Source organism: Amblyomma mixtum, chromosome 9, assembly GCF_055824585.1.
Source record: "Amblyomma mixtum isolate Tamu chromosome 9, ASM5582458v1, whole genome shotgun sequence".
Classification (NCBI taxonomy): Eukaryota; Metazoa; Arthropoda; class Arachnida; order Ixodida; family Ixodidae; genus Amblyomma; species Amblyomma mixtum.
Window position 1 is genome coordinate 46,425,762 of NC_143020.1, and position 23,481 is coordinate 46,449,242.

The 23,481-nt window shown below is 50.4% G+C and overlaps 1 protein-coding gene across 1 annotated transcript in view; it reads right to left on the minus strand.

Moving 5' to 3' along the window:
• Positions 1 to 3,130: 3,130 nt before the first annotated feature.
• The window catches only part of LOC149328892 (uncharacterized), a 71,384-nt gene continuing 51,033 nt past the window's right edge, over positions 3,131 to 23,481 (minus strand). Inside the window, exon 4 of the mRNA XM_089559130.1 lies at positions 3,131 to 3,235. Coding sequence (XP_089415256.1) covers positions 3,131 to 3,235 — 105 coding nt within the window. The remainder of the gene's footprint in view (positions 3,236 to 23,481) is intronic.

Genomic DNA, 23,481 nt, shown 5'->3' on the forward strand with positions numbered 1-23,481 from the left:
CTCTCAAAATACAAAAATGTCACCGCGTGGATGTTATTACCAAAAATCAGTGAAGAAACAACAGCGCAGCAGCCACCGCCAGTCTTTTTTTCCTTGTTCTAGGCCCCTTCTAATCTCTTGATGGATTCTATATTTCTCATAGGGTAGAGGTTTACCACTCCCGCATTTTTGTGGGAACTGCCTATCCAGCTCCGTAAGTGATCGCTCAAAATGCTACTGTTATGCGCATATGTTAGTCAGCTGCAGCATAACTGCTTGTGGTCACTGCTTGAGGAGATTGAAAGAGCACTTCGCCGTCAGTGGAGAGTTGTGATGGTATCTTTCCAAAACAGTAGAATTGCGTGGTTATTGTGTCGAGTTGTCATGTGTCATCAGCAGACCAGCCATAAATATTTGACTGAGCTAATCATTCAACACATTAGACTTACATGGGCACCACATGTTAAGTTTCGATTGCCAGATTGTGTGTAGAGATACTTTGTTATTTTGAGTGAACTTGAAGATGAACACTAAAATTAACTTGTGTCGCTATGAGGTCCCTTGCATTAGTGCATGCCAAATCGGTCGATACGCCTATTCAATAGTTAAAAATGTGGCATAGATCTTATATGCCTACCTGAAGGAAGCTCTCAAAGGCACTGCAAAGGTATCGATTGTGGCAGGCGTCCTCTGAGAATTTTTCGCTAGCACATCTCATCTCAGCATATGCAAGAGGGCTATGAAGGGTGCTGTAAATAATAAATTAACCCATAAGTAAACAATCATTCAAGAAAGCGATCGGCATGCGGGCGTTGTTCGCTTCACTAGAGCAATGTTATGATAGCAGATAATGTCCACAACATATTCACCGGCAGAAGGTACAGTTTGTATGATGCGTATAATTTGGCCTGTACACTGAAAGGCCTGTACACTGAACTTACGATCAGTGTAGCGTTAAGAGATCGCCTATGTGTAGCTACGCCAGGAGGCAGTTGGAATGCTGCTCCCGACATATCACTTTAGTGTGCCTTCAATATGCTCAGTTCTGCTCTTTAGGTTGGTTCTAAGCACACGAACCTCTTACTGAATAGCACCGAGAATGGTACCGCTGGTAAAAAAAAGCAGCAGAATACCATATGCATGTTCCTCCTCCGGATTCTGCTCATAGCTGTTCTCCTTTTACTCCTGAGGAGGTATCTTATCGAGTACCACGTTTAGCTGAAGCATCGCACTAAATCGACTGTCTTTCTACCGTCATCATCAATCTGACATCTCTATTGAAGACCCACTTAACAAATTTCTGTTAAAAAAAAAACAAAGCATTGACAGCGGCACGGGTCTGAGTCTGATTTGTTCAGTGCAAGAGTGTTATTCATAAAACTTCATTTGTTATCGCTCACCTAGAAAAACGCGCAAAGTCCGGCAGGGGAAGCGTCTTGATAGTTCAAGAAGCTAGCAGTGCTTTAACGCTGCACTTGAGGAGATGTAAGCGTGACACATAACAGTCAAAGTAATAAGGCAAAGTAATAAATCATAGCTTGAGGAGTTCACAGGAAAATTATCATGAATGGCCACGGGCTCATCCCATGACATAGATATGGCCACTATTCCTGTAGGCAGCAGGTTCGTCATTAGACACAAGGAGAAGTGACAGAAAGAAAATAAACAAAAGGCAGCGACACTCTCCTGCCGCAGCCTGCATTCTTTCATTCTTATTTCTTTTCTTTTGAAGTTTTCGAGGATCTGTCAGTCACCGCATTCGTCTTAGCCAATCCCCTCCAGTTGGTACGCGCCAGTATTTCCTTGAGAACAACAACAGCAACGACTGAGAGCGTTTCAGGGGTAGCGGTCGCGGCTGCCAGTTTCGTATTCGCAAACACCGTTTGATCAAACTGCGCTATCTCTGCACCCATTCACCGACATCCGAAAATTCGCAAAGCGTTGACACCAACCGCTCTCCTGTTCGCCGGCAACCGATTAACAGTTCGTTTCAAAAGCCTAAATGCATCTGTTGTACTGCTCTGTGTCACGTCTATTAAAAACTGCTCACCTTTCGAAAGGTTCTCCACATGCAGTTCCAAATTTTTTCTCGTTGGCTGATGCAGTAAGCCAAAGAAAACAGTGGAAGTCAATTCAAGTGCTTTTTTAGCTATACAGTAGTTTTTCCATCTTGACTATACATTCCAAAAAATAACTCAAACAGACACTTAAGATCCGCCTTAACGGTATGAAGCGATAGTGTAATGAGTAAATTCCCATATATGCAGCAGGCTACTCTGTTCCTTACACTCATTGATCCCTGGGAGTCCTCACAGGTCTCCAGGTGCAGTGGTGCATCAGTTAAGCGATGCTTCACTGCCCTGCGATGGCAGGTGCTCACCGCGGTGGGCCTTGTGCGGCCACCATTGCACTTCCAGAGCTGCCAATCAATAATTTATCTGCCACCTTCCATGTTGGCCGTTTGCACACAATCCGGTGGGCAGTTTGCGATAATTCCATAAGGTCACCTGACCTAGGTGCCCAGCAACCTCTCAGATTGCTCTGTGGGCATCATCTACCAAAGTTATGCTCGTGATTTCAACGCGATAACGTTAAGGCCGCCGTGTCACAGAAGAGCCGGTGTCGAGGTCGGCGGCGTTGTCCGTGAGCGAAAAATCCTGGAATCATTAATAAATAAAAGTCTTTCGGGTCGTAGCTTGGCTTAGCCAACAAGGTTTTAACTGATGTAGTGTATTGAGTACCAGGGCGCCCAAACTAGTCATGCAGGCCTTCGTCGGTACGGAAACGTTGCTGCCGCGTTCGCTGGTTGCCGGTGCAAGTTCCCGGCAGGGGGCGGAGAGGGGGGGGGGGAAGAGATCAGCCATACGAACTTCACACACAAAGAATTTATTGTGCACTGAAATAGCATGTCACTGAAGAGAAGTTTATTTGGACCCAGGAGCACGAAAGGGACAGCCGTCCCTCTACAAAAAAGAAAAACACATTACGGCGACAGACATCGCCCGATGCGCACACATCCAATCACAAGCAACGTAAGTGTCCAAAACACAAAGTGTCCAAAGTACAAGAGTTCAAGAGGGTCCATACGTGCGGGGGAAGCCCGCGGGAGGAAATCGCGCACCGATTGCGCGCACTGCACTGACGCGTGACACTACAGCCGCACCGTCACACGGCCCCAGCTTGCGACGATGAAGTGGGTGCTCCACCGCCGCAGGAACTCTTTTTCCGGCAGCGTCACCCTGTCTATGCACGCCTGCTAGAACAGCCGTGCTTGCACTCGCTGCAACATCGGGAACATGGCTCGCTGGAGTCGGCCCTGTAAGGAAGCGGCGCCTTTCTGGCCCCACAAAACAAAGGCGCCTACACACAGTAATAGCCGCACAAGCGTATCGCGCGGCCTGGTGCGGGCGTAAGCGTATCGAGCGACCTGGTGCGGGAGTCGAGAGAAACAAAAAACATACGCGACATAAGTCACCAAAACGTTCTTGCCACTACGCACTCAAACATGGCGTGCTCGAGAGTCTCGGTCTCGCCGCACTGCGGACACCGCGAAGAGGGTGCGATGCTCCACGCTGCGACGCGGACTCCCGTAGGCAAGACCCTGCAGCCTCGCAGCCAGCCGAAGTCGCGGATTTCTGGTGGAAGCGTGTGAGACGAAAAGTCTCGCCACCGCACCCGCCTGATCCACTCTAGCTGTTCAGGTGTAGCCTCCTGGATGGCAAGGAGCTCGCAAACGCGGGAGGCCTGCGTCTGAGAGACGTCTACGTCGGGCAGGGTAGCGGTGAGAGACTCGGCCGTCCGGCAGACGTACCGGAAGAACCCCGGCTGCTGTTCGACTGAAAGACCTGCATGGTGACCAAACAAGAGGCGCCGAGATGTCCCGAGGAGGTAGGCGAGAAGACCTCCCCCTGGGTAGTAAGTGGCGTTGACCAGGTGGTGGACGCCTCGGACAGCGAGCACGCTGCATATCGTGCGCAGGTTGGGCAGGCTAAACCCGCCCATGCGCGTGGGAAGGCGGAGGAGCGCGCGAGCGACGGTCTCCGTCTTTCCCGCCCAGAAAAAGCTGCCACAAAGTGTGGCCAACGAATAACTACGTGACGTTCCAGCGAGACCCCTCGTCGTGTCTTCTCGTACACAAGTCGTACACAGCCACCGAAATCGACCTCGATCTCAACATACCGTACTCGTACGCCATGGTAAGGATCCTTCCCCTTCGCCGATCGGATCCTCCACTGCACGTACTTAATGTATACTGCTCCTCGAAACTGAAGCGAGTGACCTTCGCGGACCTCTTTAGCCGTGCATTTAAAGAGGCGGGTCGCGACCCCCTGCTGATTGTGGGCTACTTCAACGCCCCTAGCCAGCTATGGGGCTATCGTAAGGAGGAAGTGCGCGGACGCCTGCTGGCGGAGTTGGCGTCCACACTGGGCCTCACCCTCCACACCGACCCGGCATTTCCTACACGCGTAGGTATCTCGGTGACCCGAGACACATGCCCGGACCTCATCTTCACTCGCAACATAGGACACGCAGACTGGATCAACACCGAGGATACCCTCGGCAGCGACCACTGCATCATCAACACCAGAGTTTATACACGCCCCCTAAAGCGCCCTACCACACTTGCACGCATCACCAATTCGACCACCTTTCGCCAAAATTTCCCGTCCGACACCAACACGAACATCACAGAGCAGGGATACGCAAACTGGTCCCGGTCAGTCATATCGCACCTTCGCTCCCACGAGAAGCAGATACAGCTCACCGAGGTGGTCACGGACGTGGACAACCACCTCCTCCACCTCTGGGAAGCGTGCCGCGGCCTCACGCGCCGCTGGAAGCGCCAGAAACACAACAAGAAGCTCAAAGCGCGCATTGCGGACCTCACCCGGCAGGCAGCAGAGTACGCGGCCCAACTCGCTGACTCAAACTGGGTAGACCGCTGCAACACGGCGGCGAGGCAGATGTCGAGCCGCAACACGTGGCGGCTCTTCCGAGCCCTCATCAACCCAACACATACCCGTACAGAAACGCAGAAGCAACTACACAAAGCCATGCACTCATTCCAAGGAAATACAACGCAGTTGGCACAGGCGCTCCGGGATCGCTACCTGTGCACAACTCAGGACGCCCGCAGATCGGCCTACTCCGTCGCTGGCAGAGAAAACTCGGAGTTGGATAAGCCTTTCTAGCTTCACGATCTGCGGGCGGGTCTGGCCAAAATGAAGAGGGGCACCACGCCGGGCCGGGACAAGGTCACCGTCAAACTTTTGGCGAACCTTCCTGATTCAGCATACCAGTGCCTTCTAGAATACATCAATGCGATATGGACGGGGGAAACCCCGCTCCCCATTGACTGGAAAACGGCCCTTGTCACCTTCATCCCGAAGGCCGGAAAACCGATCGACACGGACAACCTCCGCCCCATCTCTCTCACCTCGTGTGTGGGCAAATTGATGGAGACGATGGTGCGGGATCGGCTGTCCGAGTAGCTCGAACAACACAACACCTTTCCGGACAAAATGTTCGGATTTCGCCCACATAGATCCGCACAGGATGTCCTGCTCCAACTCGACCGCGAAATCTTGAACCCCATTACACACCCCCAAAACGACAAAATAGCCCTTGCGCTCGACCTTAAAAGAGCGTTCGATAACGTAACTCACGAGATCATACTCAAACATTTGAGTCAAACTCACTGCGGCACCAATACCTTCAATTACGTTAAACAATTTCTCACGGACAGACTATCCTACATCAGAATACAGGACGAAGAGCACGGACCTTTCCTGCTCGGCACGAGGGGGTCTCCACAAGGCGCGGTGCTGTCCCCTCTGCTATTCAACATTGCCATGATGCGCCTACTCGCCCTACTGGGTGCGGTCGAAGGGGTCCAGCACGCGCTGTACGCCGACGACATCACCATCTGGGCTACGCAAGGGCGCCTGGGGGATATGGAGACCAGCCTGCAAACGGCCGCCAGCATAGTGGACCGCTATGCTCGAGACTGTGGTCTGCAATGCTTCCCGCAGAAATCGGAATTGGTGCATTTGCGTCCCTCGCGCACATGCTCGACCCAAATCCATCTCTCGTTGCAAAGCGGTCCCATTCGCGAATCCAAGGAAATCAGAGTCCTCGGACTTTTCATACACAACCAGCGACGCTGCGACACAACACTCGCCAAGCTCCGGCAGGTGGGGGACCAGGTGGGCCGCATGGTCCGCCGGGTTTCCAACAAGCGCGGTGGGTTACGATGCAAAGACGCCCTGCGGCTGGCGAACGCATTCGTGACCAGTCGAATCTTGTATTCGACTCCCTATCTCCACCTGCGGAAACAGGAGGAGGATGCCCTCGAGGTCATCCTCCGCAAAATCATGAAACGAGCGCTGGACCTCCCGGTCTCTACCTCTACCAGCCGCCTTTTGGCAGTGGGGATGGTTAACACATTTAGGGAGCTTCGGGAGGCCCACCTCAACAACCAATACACTCGTCTCACAAAGACAGGGTCGGGTCGCCGCCTTTTAGCCCGAATTCACATCCAGCACACTCAATTCACAGAGGAGAGATGCCGCCTTCCCGTACACTGGAGACGCGCCCTCCACGTGCGGCCTCTCCCCACCAAATATGTCCAAAGATCATAATGGCAGGCGCCTGGCGCGGGCGGAAGCCTTGGACCGCCATTTTCGGAGCAAACCAGGAGTCTTCTACGTGGACGCGTCCGGCCCGGACCCCAGGGGATGGTACACGGCCGCGGTTGTCCACGAGGGTAAAACAGTAGACGCCCTTACTTTCAAGGCCCAGTCAGCAATTCACGCAGAAGAGGTTGCCATCGCTTTGGCAGCCTCTCACACCTCCTCCAAATACATAATCACCGACTCGCGAGGGGCTTGCCGTAAAGTCACGCAAGGGTGGGTTACTCCCCTAGCTTATCGCATTTACCAAAATTGTAGCCGAGACTCGGATCCCGCGCACCGATCTCTCGTTTGGGCTCCAGGTCACCAAGGCGTCCACGGAAATGAGGCAGCCGACGCCGCCGCCCGCGCGCTCTCTCTCCGGGCATTTCCCACGGGACCCGACGCCGACCAGGACACTGATTTCAATCCGATTTATACTTTTAAAGAAATATGCGAGTATTACAAATCCACGCACCAAACTCTTTCCACCCCGTGCAAAGGGCTGGGGAAGGTCAACGAGCGGGTACTCCTGCGCCTGCTCACCAACACGATGTTGTGCCCGGCAACTCTGCAACATTTCGATCCTCAATTCGACGGGCGGTGCTCACACTATGGGGAGGTGTCTGACACTTACCACATGGTGTGGGCCTGCCAGCAGAACCCATCCCTACCCCCTATCCCAAACCCCACCCGAGAGGACTGGGAGGCGACCCTGTCCGGTTGCTGCACCCTCGAGGCCCAAAGGGCCTTAACGCAGCACGCCCGGGCTGCGGCAAACGCCAATGGGGTACCTGTCTAGGCATCCCACCTAGTGGTTGTAAGGGCGTGACCCTTCAGGTCACGACCCCCAACACCTCTCCCTTTGATTTAATAAATGTTTTCACCACCACAACCACCAAGCGACACGTTAAAGTGCGCGGCAGGCATATGCAACGCGAGCGATGTAAAAAATCTCTGCCTCTCCCGTAACCGAGAGTTGAGTAAGCATGAAATGTTTACGGGCATAACGCGGCCCCATAATCATGGCGTTATCGGCCGGGGCGAGCAGTCTTTGGTGTGGCGTATCACTCGCAAAGCGATCGCATTCCGCAGGACGCTTCCTACCTCTCCTTTCATCCGGCTCCATTGCTCGGCTTACGCAGTTGTGACGGTGGCGGCATTCAAATGTAGGACAATGCAGAAGCGTACGCGGACACGACGAGACGCAGGCCTGACAAGAATGTATATGCAGCGCGTTCGAAACTGTCTAGAGTGCCTAGAGGCGAAAGCGTTTTCCGCACCACTTTGCCTATGTGACACTGGGGACGTCCTCACTGGGTTACGTCACAGATGATTGATGACGAAGTAATGACAAATTACTACTTAGTGACTACTTACTGATTAATGACTAAATACTAATTAACTGCTAATTAATGAAGCTTAAGCTTCACCTTTATGAGTGGAACGCGACAGCGTGTTGTAGCGCTGCCAGGCAGTCCACGGAGCACCACCACCCGTTCAGCGCGATGCCTTGCCCTTTGAACCCGACGCTTTTTGAGGAAAGGAAATTACGCAGTAATTCTCCGTCATCTCGGTGGACACCCAAACCGCACCGTACAGGAAGGGAGGAACGTCACCACCCATTCGGAGCGATGCCCTGCCCTTTGAACGCACGGCTTTTTGAGGAAAGTAAAAGGCGCAGTAATTCTCTGTCACGTCGGTGGACACAAGAACCGCAACGTAAAGGAAGGGAGGAACGCCACCACCCGGTCGGAGCGAAGCTAGCGGCGCTTGTATGCCGGTCCTGTAGGAGGGCTTTGAGAGTCTCGTTAAATCTCGTACGGTGCCGGATGCTTTTCTTTCAGCTCCCGGACGTGAGGAATTCCGGGCCCGGATAAGTGGTATTCAGAGCCCGGATGTTGGCTCTCGGTCTCGGCGTGACGTCACCATACTGCCGACAACGGGAGCTATAAGCATTTTATGCTTAAAATAGAGCTTCGCGCACACGGAAAATGTGATGATAAATGCCCGCTCCGACAGCGACAGGCGAAAAGGCGCTGCTAATGTCAGACGCTGCTCTGCGGTCGCTCTAAACTCTGTCCACGTTTCGCGGGCTACCTTCCCTGAGGAGAGGATTTCTCTGGAGGAGAAATTCTAGAGGCCCGTGTACTGTGCGATATCAGTACAAGTTAAAGAACTCCAGGTGGTCGAAATTTCCGGAGCCCTCCAGTACGGCGTCTCTCATAGCCTTAGTCGCTTTGCGACGTTAAACCGCGTAAACCAACCAACTACTCCTAGGGCCTTAACCGCAGAGACCCACTCTACATCGCCAAGCATGTCTGACGAAAAAGCCCCGAAGCACAGGGTTTGGCTCTTGGCCCTGTTAAGCATGGCACCTGAAAGCTCGCTGTATTTCGAAAAAAAGCCGTCAGAACGCTACGTAACTGTCCTCGTCCCGCAAAAACAGGGACACGTCGTGAACGTACGCGGAGACCTTCACCTGGCCTTGGCCCGGCAAAGGGAAACCGCGCACCGATGGACTAGCTGCTATGCGACGCAGGAGCGGGTCGAAACATACAACATACTAAAATGGCGACAGGGGACAGCCCTGTCCAATGCCGCGTTCTAAGCTGAAGGGGTCGCTCAACCAGCCGTTAAACAACGAACGAGCTGTAAGGCCAGAGTACAGCTGTTCTAGACGCTCCACGAACTCCAGCGGAAAGCCGAAAGCCCCGAGGATGCCGAAAAGGTAGCCGTGCTCGACACGATCCAAGGCTTTCGCTTGATTGAGTGAGACGAAGCAACCTGGTATTCCCCTTCTCGAAATGAACGTGAACAAGTCACGCGTCAGTGCGAAAGACGAGAAAATCGAGCGTCCGGGCACGCTCCAGGTCTGCGCAGGGCTTACGAGCACCGCTAAAACCTTGCTCAACCTTTTGGCCAGCAGTGACGCCGCGATCTTGTAATCTGCATTAAGCAGAGTGATCGGGCGCCACGCCTGCGGGTCAGATGGACACCCGCCTGGCTTCAAGATGAGCACTACACGACTGTCTCTAATATACTCCGGCCTTTCGCCTACCCCGACAAAGGCGTTTACCATCCGGAGGAGGTGTTCCTCCAGGATGGTGTAGAACCTTAGAAGCAGGTGGGAATGACGTCAGGGCCTGGAGCGGAGGCGGTGTTCAGAAACAAACAGTTGCGAAAAGTGAAGCGTAAAGGAGTCAGAAATCACAGTCGTACTGTTGCTTCTGGACCCGTCAGGCTCCAACGTTTAGAAAAAAGTTTATTTACATATGTACACATGCCAAGGTTACCAGGTTGTGAGGATCGTGGGAGATGATTGCAGGTCTTATTTTCAACAAACACCAAAGTACAAACAATAAACGAGGCGGCTTTTAACGGAAAGGAAACCAATTACAATATGAGCGAGAAGAAAGGAAAGGAACAAGAGAACAACGCAACAATACACGGGAAAAACACACGGGGGAACAGAACAAAGTGCTTATGATAAATGCAGGAAAAAGAGTCAAAGAGGAAAGTTCACACTACTTGTCTTATTCGAGCAACGAGCGGGGAGGACTGGCTGGGTGTCGGGCAGTCAAGGAGTCTCTTGGCGTTCCAACGTCGATGAAACGCTACCGCAGCGTCAGCGTTCGTGGGCTCCCGGCACGGTTCCCAGGTCTGGTATCCCGGAAAAAGGTCACGTAGGCGCCAGAGGCGGCCTGTGTGGAGCAGCTGACGGATGGACGGAGAAGAGTGGCGCCTGGGCCTGGTGGTTGAGGCTCTCGACGATGGATGTCCAGGTCTGGTGGCCCGGACGTCTGCGGCTAAGGCCCAAGCCCGGAACTCGGGGAGCCAGCAGAACTCGTCCACGTCCGTCGCCCACCGCGCTCTTCTCTTCTCTGCCACGTAATCCTCTTCGACCTGCCCCGCGTTCCCCTCCGCACGCGCTCCTCGTGCTTTGTCTTCTTCTCCTCACGAACGCCGCTGGGTGGCGCTATCTCCTTACAGAAGGCCCCCTCTTCGGAAGTTTTTTCCAAGGGAAAGAACTCAACTTCAGGAGAGCGACACCAGACGCGTTCGACGATCGCAACACAGAACACCGCACCACAGCGCGCACACTACACACCACACACAATACGACGGTCGTCAATGTTCGAAGCGTTCACAGACCTTCGCACACACAGCACAGAGAGCACATGGAAAGTCAACGTAAAGCGTCCATAGAGGGCGAAGAAACACGGAAAACATAAAAAGTAGATAGCCGACACTCAAAAACAAACATGAACAAACAAAAACAATTCCAACAATAGGTGTGGGCTACATTCTTCCGTATTCCATTGTTCCCATCAAACCACATCACCGTCGCGAGAACTTTTCCGGCTAATACTTCCGTTTTCCTTTGTGAAACCGTTTTCTCCACACCGACCTCAGTTTCCACCATGATTTTACATGTTCCCGTCCTATGATGTTATTCACTCTGTTCTCCCTTGCCTTCGACACAGTCTGCTGACACATGTCACACGATCTGACATAACTCTTAATGTCAGCCTGTACACCGGGCCAGTAAAACTCACTGAGCACCCTAGCTATTGTTTGCCGTATTCCATGATGGCCGGATAATGCACTCTTATGTGCCAACTTAAGAACTTGCGTGCGTAAGCCCTTCGGTACCACCGCTTGCTCAACGACTCGGCCAGGACACACTTGGTACGTTCGGAAAAGAACACCGTCAGCTGTGTCAAAAGAGTGGGTGGTCTGTTCCTTGCCATGAAATATTTGCCCCAACTTCCTGCGACACACCTCTAAGGTCGGGTCTTCTTCCTGTTTGAGGCGAAACTCCGGCCGTGACAAGTGGAGTGTGTTCAGAGTGGGGCTTTTACTATTCTCTGAAACCTTTGCTGTCACCATAAGGGAAGGAACATCGACCACACCCGTCATGGCAAGGGAAACTGCCTGATCAGTGAGAACTGGCGGGTCAACCGGGAATGGAGGTTTAGCCCCGGGGACATTGCCTATTATAATGTCGTATAAGGGTGTAGACAAGCAGCGCGCGATGGCCTTACCCGAGAAGTATGGAGAAGAAATCACCACCTCCGCTTCCGGAACTTCTACACGGGTCCCATTGGCCAAGAATAATGTAGCCTTTTTCCCTGTTAGTGCCGCTGGCGGTACAAGAGACTCACGCACAACAATACCGGTGCTGCCCGTATCCCGTAATACCGAACCAGGCTGGCCGAACACCTCACCGTGCCCCACGGGCATAGCAGTTGCCACCGGGTTGGAAGGACAGACCATCTCCCCCAACTGGCCCTCTACGCGCGTTACCACTGCAGTGCTATCGGGATGTGAATATCGAGGTGTCATGCAACAGGCGGACTCCTCACGGTCTCCTGGCCTCTTAGCCTTGCACGACTGGGCATCATGTCCTACCTCGCGGCACCAAGTGCAATACGATTGCTTCGGCTTCGTCCGACAATCCGCCGCCTTGTGCCCAGTCTTCTCGCAAAGAAAACACCGCAGGCGAGATTGTGAACCTGAAACCTCGTCCTTGGCTTTATTCATCGTATGCTCCCCCTGTTCTTTGAAGAACAACAAGTTATTTTGCCGCTGTGCTTCAAGAAAATGATCGGCAGCCTCCGCCAGCTTGGCAACTGTCTTGCCCTCCCGCTCACGTAAGAAAAGGGCTAAACGAGAATGACAGTTGTTCAGAAATTGTTCGCTCACGACCATCTCGCGAACCACCTCAAAAGTGCGGCCTGCTCCCCGCATCTCGACCCAACGGTCAAAGAAGCTAAACAACCTGGCAGCATATTGCGAGGCCGTTTCTCCATCCTGGGGCTTGCTCTGGCGAAACTTCTCTCGGTACCCTTCCGCGGTGAACCTAAACCTCTGAAGCAAGGCAAGCTTCGCTTTATCATAATCCACGGAATCCTCAGGCGAGAGCCGACCGAAGACCCTAAGTGCTTCGCCGCCAAGGCACAAGCTCAACGCCGTTGCCCACTTTTCTTTTGGCCAACCCTGCCCCGTGGCCACATGCTCAAATCTCTTTAAGTAGGCATCGAGGTCATCCCGCGCTTCATTGAACTGTGGTATGAGGCTGTGCGGGTTAATGGAGCTGGTCGATGAGACGCTACGCTCTCCACGGTCACTCGGAGGATTTGCGCCACCCTCCATGAGCCTTATTTGTAGCTGCAAGTTCCGCGCCTCTAACTCCAAGCGTTCCTTCGCAGCCTCTCGCTCCGTCTCTAAATTCCGTGCCTCTAAATCCAATTTCTGCTTCGCAGCTTCACGCTCAGCCTCTAAATTCCGTGCCTCTAATTCCAATTTCTGCTTCGCAGCTTCACGCTCAGCGGCTCTCTCTTCCCGTGCCTTACGAAGCTCGTCCTCCACCCACGCTCGTAACTCCGCGCCGCACAAGCCCATGCGCTCGCCTAAAGTAACCAAATCTGACGCGCTCATACTGTGCCTAAATTAGCACAACAGGCAAAGAAATAATAACCGACCTCGTCCTGTCGTAGTGGACGCCAAATTTGTGAGGACTCTGTGAGATGATTGCAGGTCTTATTTTCAACAAACACCAAAGTACAAACAATAAACGAGGCGGCTTTTAACGGAAAGGAAACCAATTACAATATGAGCGAGAAGAAAGGAAAGGAACAAGAGAACAACGCAACAATACACGGGAAAAACACACGGGGGAACAGAACAAAGTGCTTATGATAAATGCAGGAAAAAGAGTCAAAGAGGAAAGTTCACACTACTTGTCTTATTCGAGCAACGAGCGGGGAGGACTGGCTGGGTGTCGGGCAGTCAAGGAGTCTCTTGGCGTTCCAACGTCGATGAAACGCTACCGCAGCGTCAGCGTTCGTGGGCTCCCGGCACGGTTCCCAGGTCTGGTATCCCGGAAAAAGGTCACGTAGGCGCCAGAGGCGGCCTGTGTGCAGCAGCTGACGGATGGACGGAGAAGAGTGGCGCCTGGGCCTGGTGGTTGAGGCTCTCGACGATGGATGTCCAGGTCTGGTGGCCCGGACGTCTGCGGCTAAGGCCCAAGCCCGGAACTCGGGGAGCCAGCAGAACTCGTCCACGTCCGTCGCCCACCGCGCTCTTCTCTTCTCTGCCACGTAATCCTCTTCGACCTGCCCCGCGTTCCCCTCCGCACGCGCTCCTCGTGCTTTGTCTTCTTCTCCTCACGAACGCCGCTGGGTGGCGCTATCTCCTTACACAGGTACAGTGACATTTTCAAGAACACATGACAATAAGCATGTAAGGCGAGCCAATTAAGCAGCTACCATAAACATCTCTAACTAATAAGAATTGCTCGTGGGCGATGTAAAACAGGATAGAATACCAATTGACACAAGGGTGAAAAGGCAATAATTTGACATTGAAATATTTAAAAGGACACCTTAGCGCCAGTTTGGCCTAAAAACCAAGACAAGACGACTATTACTCACAGAAATGAATGGGCATGACCATTGCCAGAGGAACTCTTCCTCACCCAAGAAAAAGAGTTCCTCGGACAAAAAACTGATGAGCTCCCGTCGGAGACGGCCGAGAATCGGCCACACAGCGCGGCGTCGAAAGCCACCAGCGACCGCGGCTCATCGACAGCGCCATGAACTAGAAAGACCCGCAACAATTAACAGGCGAGCAAAACGGCCGCTGGGGAATCGGCCGCGGGAGACGAAGTACGAAATGCCCTGCCCACGGAATCCCGCATGAACCGCGCGCCAAAAGACACGCGCTACCACGCAGGTGACTGTAGCGTGGCGATTAGATTCCGGGAGCGGGCAATTCGGACAGGTACTGGAGCGTAAAACACCCCATCGCTCTAACCGATCACAAGTAGGGAGCGCTGCCCAGCCAAGTTTCCAGACAAAGTCGCGTAGATGGTCTGGGAGAGGTGTCGACGCTAAGCGCGCCCACTGAACGCGGCGCATAAGTGAGCGGCGAGCCGCCGGCACAACAGGCAACAATAGCGAGCCCATAATGTCCACCACACTGTCTGCGACGATGTTGACATCAGCTGCTACTGCTGTTACATGCCCCAACACCAACAAACCAGAACAAATATTGCTTCCACTAGTTGCTCTCACACACTCGCTTCCCTGCGCCATGATGTAAAACACGCGTGAGTGCCCCGGACATGTTTTAATTTCTACTTCTGATGCTCATCTACACCCTTGCGATCAAAGGCTAGCACTCCACGCTCGCGTGTGATGTCTCACAACCCACGCATCTCTTACTCTGGAGTTGAGGTTAAAGAAACAACAGTTGACATGGCGGTCACCACATGCGAAAGCAATATTCAACGACAGCTGTTAATCCGATATGTTTTGGCTGAGAACATGAGCGCGACCTCTTATCTGTGTTGCTCTGTGTCCATGTGCCACTCTTTTCAATATACAACACATGGTCGTGAACACACAAGCGTATACAGCTCATTCCGTCGAAAAGTTGTCGGCGTCGTAGTTGTCGTTGCCGGCACCACGCGTCGAAAAAAACATGCCAACCGCTTGCCACAGAATATTCGAGATGGTTAATACCATTCAGTGTTTCGAGCAGCGTAAACTTACTAGTTACACTAGAGAGCTCGCCGCAGCAATTCGAACCGGCGACCTATAATCAGAGCTGCGAGTGTCCACCGAGATTTGTGGGACAGTTACATCAACTTCCTTTCCTCAAGTCCAGTTTTCGTTTCCTTCACTACAGCACCTCTTTCTCTCTCTCTTCTTTCACTTCCATCTACCTCGCTTTCCTTACGGCGCGGTTCGGGTGTCCACCGAGATGTGAGACAATTACTGAGCCGTTTCCACCTATTAAATTGTCAGCTATAAGTACTCCGCCACACCTCAACTCTAAAAATGCATTGCGTTCAAAGCTGTTGAACTGTCAAGGCGTCGCCTTGAACGGGCAATGGCGTTTAATGGATTCCCTGGCAGCGCGGCAACGCTGTCGCGTCCCACTCGTAAAGGCGAAGCTTAAGCGCCTTCTAACTTGTTTCGCTCACAACGCTGAGAACGACGCCGCCGGATATTCTGGGTAGGGGGGCCTTTGACACGGTCGTGTTAATAAACGATATGCTGGTTGGTTTGGTTGCTTTATTGGGGTTTAATGTCCCAAAGCAACTCAGGCTATGAGGGACGCCGTAGTGAAGGGCTCCGGATATTTAGACCACCTGGGGTTCTTTAACGTGCACTGACATCGCACAGAACACGCGCCTTTAGAATTCCGCCTGCATCGAAATTCGGCCGCCGCGGTCGGCTTCGAACCCACGTCTTTCGGGCCAGCAGCCAAGCGCCGCAACCACTGAGCCACCGCGGCGGGTAAAACGGTATGCAGAAACTCAGGAATATCAGAAGCCTGTCGACAAGCAGTGACAACAAGTACAGAAAGGAGATGGCGAAGTCACTTTATGGGAAGTGCTCTTGAAAATTACGCAATCCGCTGTTACAGCTGCAGTATGCGCTGGTAGTGTGCGCTTTTGATTCTCGTCAAATGGGAAACGGATTAGTTTTATTAGGAAGAGATTTGAAGGGCTAAAACGAGCAAGAAGGCATGCTTGTCTAAACAACTGAGACGATGGACAATGATTTTGTTTTGACACCTTTTTTGCGTACGCTTATAGGGCCGCAGAAAATTTGGCAAAAAGCATTGCTAGCAAGAGATACCATTCAGGAAACACTCTGCACATAGTCTCAGTTGAGAAATTAGTGCAATATTGCGCGAATAATCCGTGTGCTCACACATTTCTGTGGAGGAAAATGCGGTCGATTTGCGCAATTAGGATAAATGCGAATTGGGCGCACTAGCGGAGCGCTGCTATTGCTTTGCATAGTTTATCTTGGATTTGAATTTTTTTATTCTTCTTACGCCTTGTTATCTATGGTGCTATGCGATTAAAGTGGCATTTCAAGTTTATTCACTGTGGTCTGGGAGTTTGCATGGCAAGGATGAAGCGCAGTAGACGCCATGTTTATTAGAACCCTTCTACGCATGCATATCGGTCACGGCTCCTGTACGGAAGAAAACGTGGGGTAATCGTTGGAGCTGTGTTGTGAACGGAAAAGCAGGTGGGTCGCCCGTCACCTAGGTCACGTATTCTTTTGACGTTATCACAAACCTGTGGACCGCGGCAGATGGCAAACACCTGTCTACTGCGTAGCAACAATGCTCTTGGGTGTAACCAGATGCAAATTAACCAACCTGTACTCTGCGATGTCAGTGCACGTTAAGAACCGCAGGTGGTCGAAATTTCCGGTGCCCTTCACTACGGCGTCCCTCATAGCCTGAGTTGCTTTGGGACGTTAAACACCAATAAAGCAAACCAAACCAAACACACGCGGTCGCGCGCGCACGCACACACACACACACGCGCACGCACACACACACACACACACACACTCACACACACACACACACACACACACACACACACACACACACACACACACACACACACACACGCGCGCGCGCGCACGCGCGCACGCACGCACGCTCGCACGCTCGCACACACACACACACACACACACACACACACACACGCACGCACGCACGCACGCACGCACGCACGCACGCGCCCGCAAAAAAGCTGTTATCCGGCTTAGGAGAGTGCGGACCGCTCGGTGCTTCTTGTGGACCACCGGGCACGACATTCGGAACTCGTAGGCTCGGATCCCACAAGCAGCATGTGGTTGCTTCTTCTTCTTATTTTTAATTAAGTTTCTTTTGCGGTAAAATAACTGTACTATTAGCCTCTCATTCAGCAGCGCCACAAATAAAAGAAAGAAAGGAAGCGTCCCATGCTTCTTGGTTTCGGTGCCTTTTGCTTCTTTTGCATGCGTGTCATAATGAACCCGTCATTCAGCTTTCGTTAGATCTGCTCAACTGCATAACGAGGCCTTTGGTTCCGGCACTCTTCATGCCAGATGTAGTATAAGAGGGTCCTCGCAAAGCTTGCGCACTCATCATTTGACAACGCTTTACCTCACACTGGCGGTGGTACGTCCACCTCTATGAACGAGTGTGGCGCTGGTGGACACTCTCAAAGTTAGGTTAACGGAGCATAAACACCCCCGAAAGTAGAATATTGGGAGGCGCACGCCTTAGCTGAGTTGGAAGAGCGTCGTGGGTTTGGATCCCACTGGTGGCATGTGGTTCTTTGCCTGCTTTCAAATTAATTATCTTTAAACGACAAAATAACTACTCTCTTAATCTCCCATTGATCAGTACCACAAAAAAGAAAAGAAATATCACACACGCTTCTTGGTTTTCAGGTCTGACGGCTTACCTGAGAAGTATATGCAGGGTGGTTATTTTTAAGCTTTGTTATCCGGTCTTTAAATTATGTTTGCCGGCAAAGCGTATCGAAATATAGCGCGTCGAAAATGCGCATTTGAAATCTAGAGGAGAAGGCTTTCTGCAATTGCAGATTGTGTAAAATGGCGTCTCTCGCACTTCTGCGGCATCGAATGCAGGCACAGTCAGTGCATTTGATGATGTAGAAGAAATTAAGTTCATTTTGGCAACGATAATGCGGTCTGCGACACGATTTATAATTAGGTAATGCATGAAAGGCAACTCAACAAGGTTTAAACAGGCGTATTTTAGACTTTTAGACTTTCGATGTTTCGAACCACACTGAAGATTAAGAAAATTTAAAAACAGGGGTAACCTTCAGTGCAAACAGCAGTTATTTCGATATATAATCGTGCCCTCTGAAATAAAAATAAAAGCTTTCTTGGTTTATTGAAGATAATTATTGGTTTAATCATTGATCCAAATGATGTACAGCCGGCCACATCTTTATCTAGCGTGCGTGACGGCCGCTATTACTGGGCGCCGGCGTGTTACGAAGAAGCAAACTTGTAGAAAGCTCAATATTAGCGCGGGCTTAGTGAGACTGTGCTTAGATTTGATATTTGATGTTTAGTTTTGATAGTTTTGATATATGAAGTTTTCTCCGTCTTAAGCTGCAGCAGCACGGAAAAAACGGCCTTCACGCACGCCAGCTAAAGATTTGGCCGGCTGTACAAAAGACCGCCTTGCTGTAAAATCTAGCTCAACAGACCGCACCAATGTATCTCTCGCAGGGTTTAAATTACATTCTGTAAACGGTTAAAAAAATGCATAGTATGTAATGGGGGATAATTATAAACTTTCCAGATATTTATTAAAAAAATACATTAAAAAAGTTCAAATAAGAACTTTTTTCGGCAGAGGAAAAAAGATGGTTTGGTGTATGGGGTGTTAACGTCCCAAAGCGACTAAGGCTATGAGAGACGCCGTAGTGGAGGGCTCCGGAAATTTCGACCACCTGGGGTTCTTTAACGTGCACTGACATCGCACAGTACACGGGCCTCTAGAATTTCTCCTCCAAAGAAATTCAACCGCCGCAGCCGGGATCGAACCCGCGTCTGATGTTCATCTGTTATTTGCAGCGCTCATAACGAAATAGTAAGATAGAACACGTTGGCTAGGCACGAAACCCTGCTTTCGTTTATTTCTGAACACCAGCCCCCTTAAAAGTCCAGCATTCCGCTAAACATCAAAGCGCCACCGCCGCATTGTTTTGGTCTTCATTGTGTAATGATGCCCAATCAACTTGCTGGAGAAATGAAAAGCCACCGTTAGGGCTTCACTATCGCACAGAGTGAAAGAAGGAATGCAGGAGGAAATGAAAGACAAGAGCGTCCAGTTAAGTGCTTCAGGTTAATTATAGCCATCTGAAATTCAATACGTGAACGGATAACGCTTTGCACTCGGTCATTCTTTACATGTACACCGTATAGAAATGTGGCCACCGGGGCCGCGATTTTGATCCCACGTACGTTAGTGCAGGAGCCAATCACTGTAACCACTGGGTCATTATGACAGGCCACGCACGCGCAGTTTGCACTACGACAGAGGGTTGGCAGTGGCAGAGGAAACACGCTTAGTAGATGGGGCAATGTGCTATCACACCATTCCTTGCAACTCCCCCATACCACTTCTGTCTATTACAAAAAGGGCAAGGTCATCCCGGCGATTTCCGAGTAAAAGTTAGAGGAAGTAAACTTTGCACAACAAAAGAATATATGTTGTAGCATACCTCACTATAACATCTCCCTTTTGCATCTGACATCATGCGCTGTGGACTATCATTTAAAAACAAATATGACCGGTGTCGTTAACAGCACTTCTTTGACGCACAAAACTACACACAGCTGTCCCCGTCAATCACAGCCCTGTTATGACTTTTGCTCTTTTTAACGTCTCTCTGCAGTTGTTATTTCGTTCTGCGACTGGGAAAGACATTGCTCGAAAAGCTTGTGCGAGTAGTGCAAGCTGGAACGCAGTGCTCTGGTGAAACAATTTAGATGTTGACAACTCGTACTGAATAAGAAATTCTGCATTCTACCTTTCATTACAAAAACAAGCATATGCGTGAAGCATGCCGGAATGAAGGCGAAATTCATCATTACAAACATTGCTCCGTGACTCACTACGACCCATGAATACCACAGCTGTTTGTTGAAGGTATCAGCGTGAATGCTCCTAGTGCAGAGATCACGGAGCTCAGGAAGAATGCCATGTCACAGACAACAAGACTTAACTTTCATTACAATGAAACTTAAAAATGAAAAACAAAAGCTTAAGAAACGACGACCTCTTCTCGCCTCGCAGCCCACATATCAGGTACTACTCACATGCTGCTCAATTGTAAAACGTGCCAAATATGCGGGTTATTGTTTCTAAAAAAGGCTCCACGCATTGATCATGCAGAGAAGGTTGGACACAATCGTCACGCGCAAGGCTCATGTCATGCGTTACTTTCTCTTCGAAGCTCTCAGCAACTGAGTTATTTCTTCTCATCGGCGTTTGCAAAATATGCTTTCCCGAGTGACTAGACACTCCCAGCTGCTTGCCTGTTTGCCAAAATTATTACACACAATCAAGAAGAGGGGTTGAGTGGCTTTCATTTAAATACCGTACTATTCTGAAGCCATCGAAACTGTAAGACAGGCGAAGGCCTGTATAAAAAAAACAGATTTCTCGACTGATCACCAATGGGTCATGACTAACGTCGAGTGTAGCTATCTAAGAACTAAGGCAACTAAGATGAGATAGCATTAAAATGCTGTGGGACACTTGGCGTAGCAGTTGCTGAATATTCCCAGTACTGTTTTGGCCACTTTGGCAAAATTCGATGCGGAGGACGGACAATATACTGCAGGCAGTTGCGAACTGTTAGGAACGCACATTTACGTGTGAAGAAAGATCAATCATATAAGTATGTCTGGAGGCTGGCCCTCTCGCACAGTGAACATCACACCTTATATTGCGCAGAGAACAATTTTTTTTTACACTATGACAAATGGAGCCAATTAAGGATCATCTAATACTCAAAGGAGAGCATCAGGAGGCTGGGTCATAAATGTCAAAATTTTCAGGCATTCACGGCTGTGCGAAGCCTCCTCATGGAAACGACGCCAGGTGACGCTTGGTTTAGACGGCGCGGCAGCTGTTCACCTTCCATCTACTACATCTTCCGCTAGAGCAAACCGCCCTCTATAATGAAATACCGGCTATCAGGAAACGTTTGCTACAGTAAAGCGCATTCTTACTGAAACACCGCCGATAAAAACACTAAAAGGCCACTTTACTGACAGGTGGTAGAGACTGGATTCTAGTGACGGCCGAGGCTTAGTGAAGTAATCAGTGGCTACAGTGTTCGTAGTGGTACAGCTCGTGGCTGCTGAACTACTGCATAGAGGTACAGGAGGCAAAGGAATCTTGTCTCGCATTTTCGATCGGTAGTCAAATTCATTGCTTATCATGTGTTTTTGTTTCGACGATACGTCAGCATTTGGATGACCATTATCGCTATTATAACTCCCGTATGCATCTAAACAGGGAGTCGGTTGGTAGTGGCGAGGGTATCCTGAAGCACGTAGGTTTTCCAGGTCCGAAGTGCTCTTCCTGATAAGTTCCACTTGTCTCTTCCAGAGTTAGCCGTTAGCTCTCTAGGTATCCTGTAACGAATGTGCACATATAGCAGCGCCTCCTCCAGATGACCAAAATTCATTTCGTAGGCATGTTTCTTAAGGCGACATCATATACAGGTTAAAATGCGCGCTGTTTTGTTTGCTGCGTTGATGTTGCAAATTGCCTGCTTAGTAGCCCCTCGAATTGATCTGGGCGCAGTGGATTGACTCCTGTTTAAGCTGACGTCCGAACATGAGCTTTCAGGGCCTTCTTCCTGTATCAGCACTTGGTATAATATTTTTTGGAAAAGTAAGCGTGCAAGGCTCATCTCTGTTTTCTTGGCTTAACTGTTGTAGCATCTATTTCGTTTAGTTTACAAGCCACTCTACTTGATCATCTAAAACTGGATTCAAAGCTGCAACTCAAGCTTGACGAATGTAGTTACGATCCAGAAACAGCTACAATTCTTCGAAAATGAAGTCGGGTCGCTTCTCAGAAAGCAACATCTGGCATTCTCTGAGTTGCAAAAATTGTTCTCACCTCCTTCAAGACAGCAGTAGTGAAGGTGAATGAAACGATGCGCACTTCAATCCATCTCGAGCAGCTGTAAATGACGAGAAGAAATGCTTTTCCATCAAATCGACCAGCCACCTAGTTGTGTAGACGGAACTATGTATTTTTTCTAGTTCCCAGGAATACACTGCGGGATGTGGTGGTGCATTTCGTTATTTTCAACACGCACCTCATTGACGGACTCGCTGTTAGAAGTATTTGATCATCCCTGACCACCAAATATAGCCTCTTGTCAATTCTGTCATCGGGATTCGTACAGATTAAGTGAAAATCAGGAAATGTACCACAGCTTGCCATAATAGAGGGATTACAGCAAATCTGTCGACAACTGGTCATAATCATTACACCAGGAGCTTCACAAACTGTTGGTCGACTAAAACTTAACATCTTCACCATTATGTCTTGGTTTTTATTAGACGTAAAACGCGTTACAGAGATGTCGTTCCCGGCGAAATGTGCGGTCTCCTGATAAGGGCTGGGAAGGCACCATCCGAGAATGCGAGCCACAGGCGGAGAGGGGATGCTTGCAGCAAGCGGGATTACCGTGCGTTGCGGGGAATACCAACGTCTTCCTTAGCAGCATGCACTCGCGCACCACTGCAACGCATGAACAAGCGCTCTTGAATCGTGGAAGCGGCGACGTCGGCAGCCTCTAGATATAACACACACATTACGCATACCCAACTATTGGTAAGCACCGGCGCCGGCTGGGCTCTAGCATGGGAACGCGGACGCTTCATCGTACTCATGACAACTGTTTCGTGCTTTAGCTGAATTATTTGTGTCGTTGAGAAGTAAAACCCAACCAACACGGCAACATATTTTGCTAAACATTCTGGATAGTGCCCTTGCGCATAGACTAGAATCGTTCTCACATTCACGATCCGAATTTGTTTCCTTGAAAATGCAGCGAAAAGATCATTTTGCTGCTTTTCCGTCATGAGTAGGGCTGGGGTGTGTGCTGAGTGATAACGCGTAAGCGGCTCCATCGTTTCTCTGCATGCGGGGACGCTTTGTGAAGCGCTGGACTAGAGGCCATTATACTTACAATCGGCAGAATGAAATTCAAGCCGCGAAATCTGCGCGGTCTCTTCAAATAGGCTGCAAAAAATTGTATGAAGCTCATAAAAGACATTGAAATAATGGAGCGGATTCCTGCTCATGTCCAATATTTGGGGTCAAAATTCTCGAAAATTGAAAAACTGTACAATAGTAGTATTGAAATATTGAAGGTATTTTTTCATTTTTTTATACGTTGCAAAATATTTTTTATTGCGTTTCCATTCTCGCATCGAGCAGTTAAGGC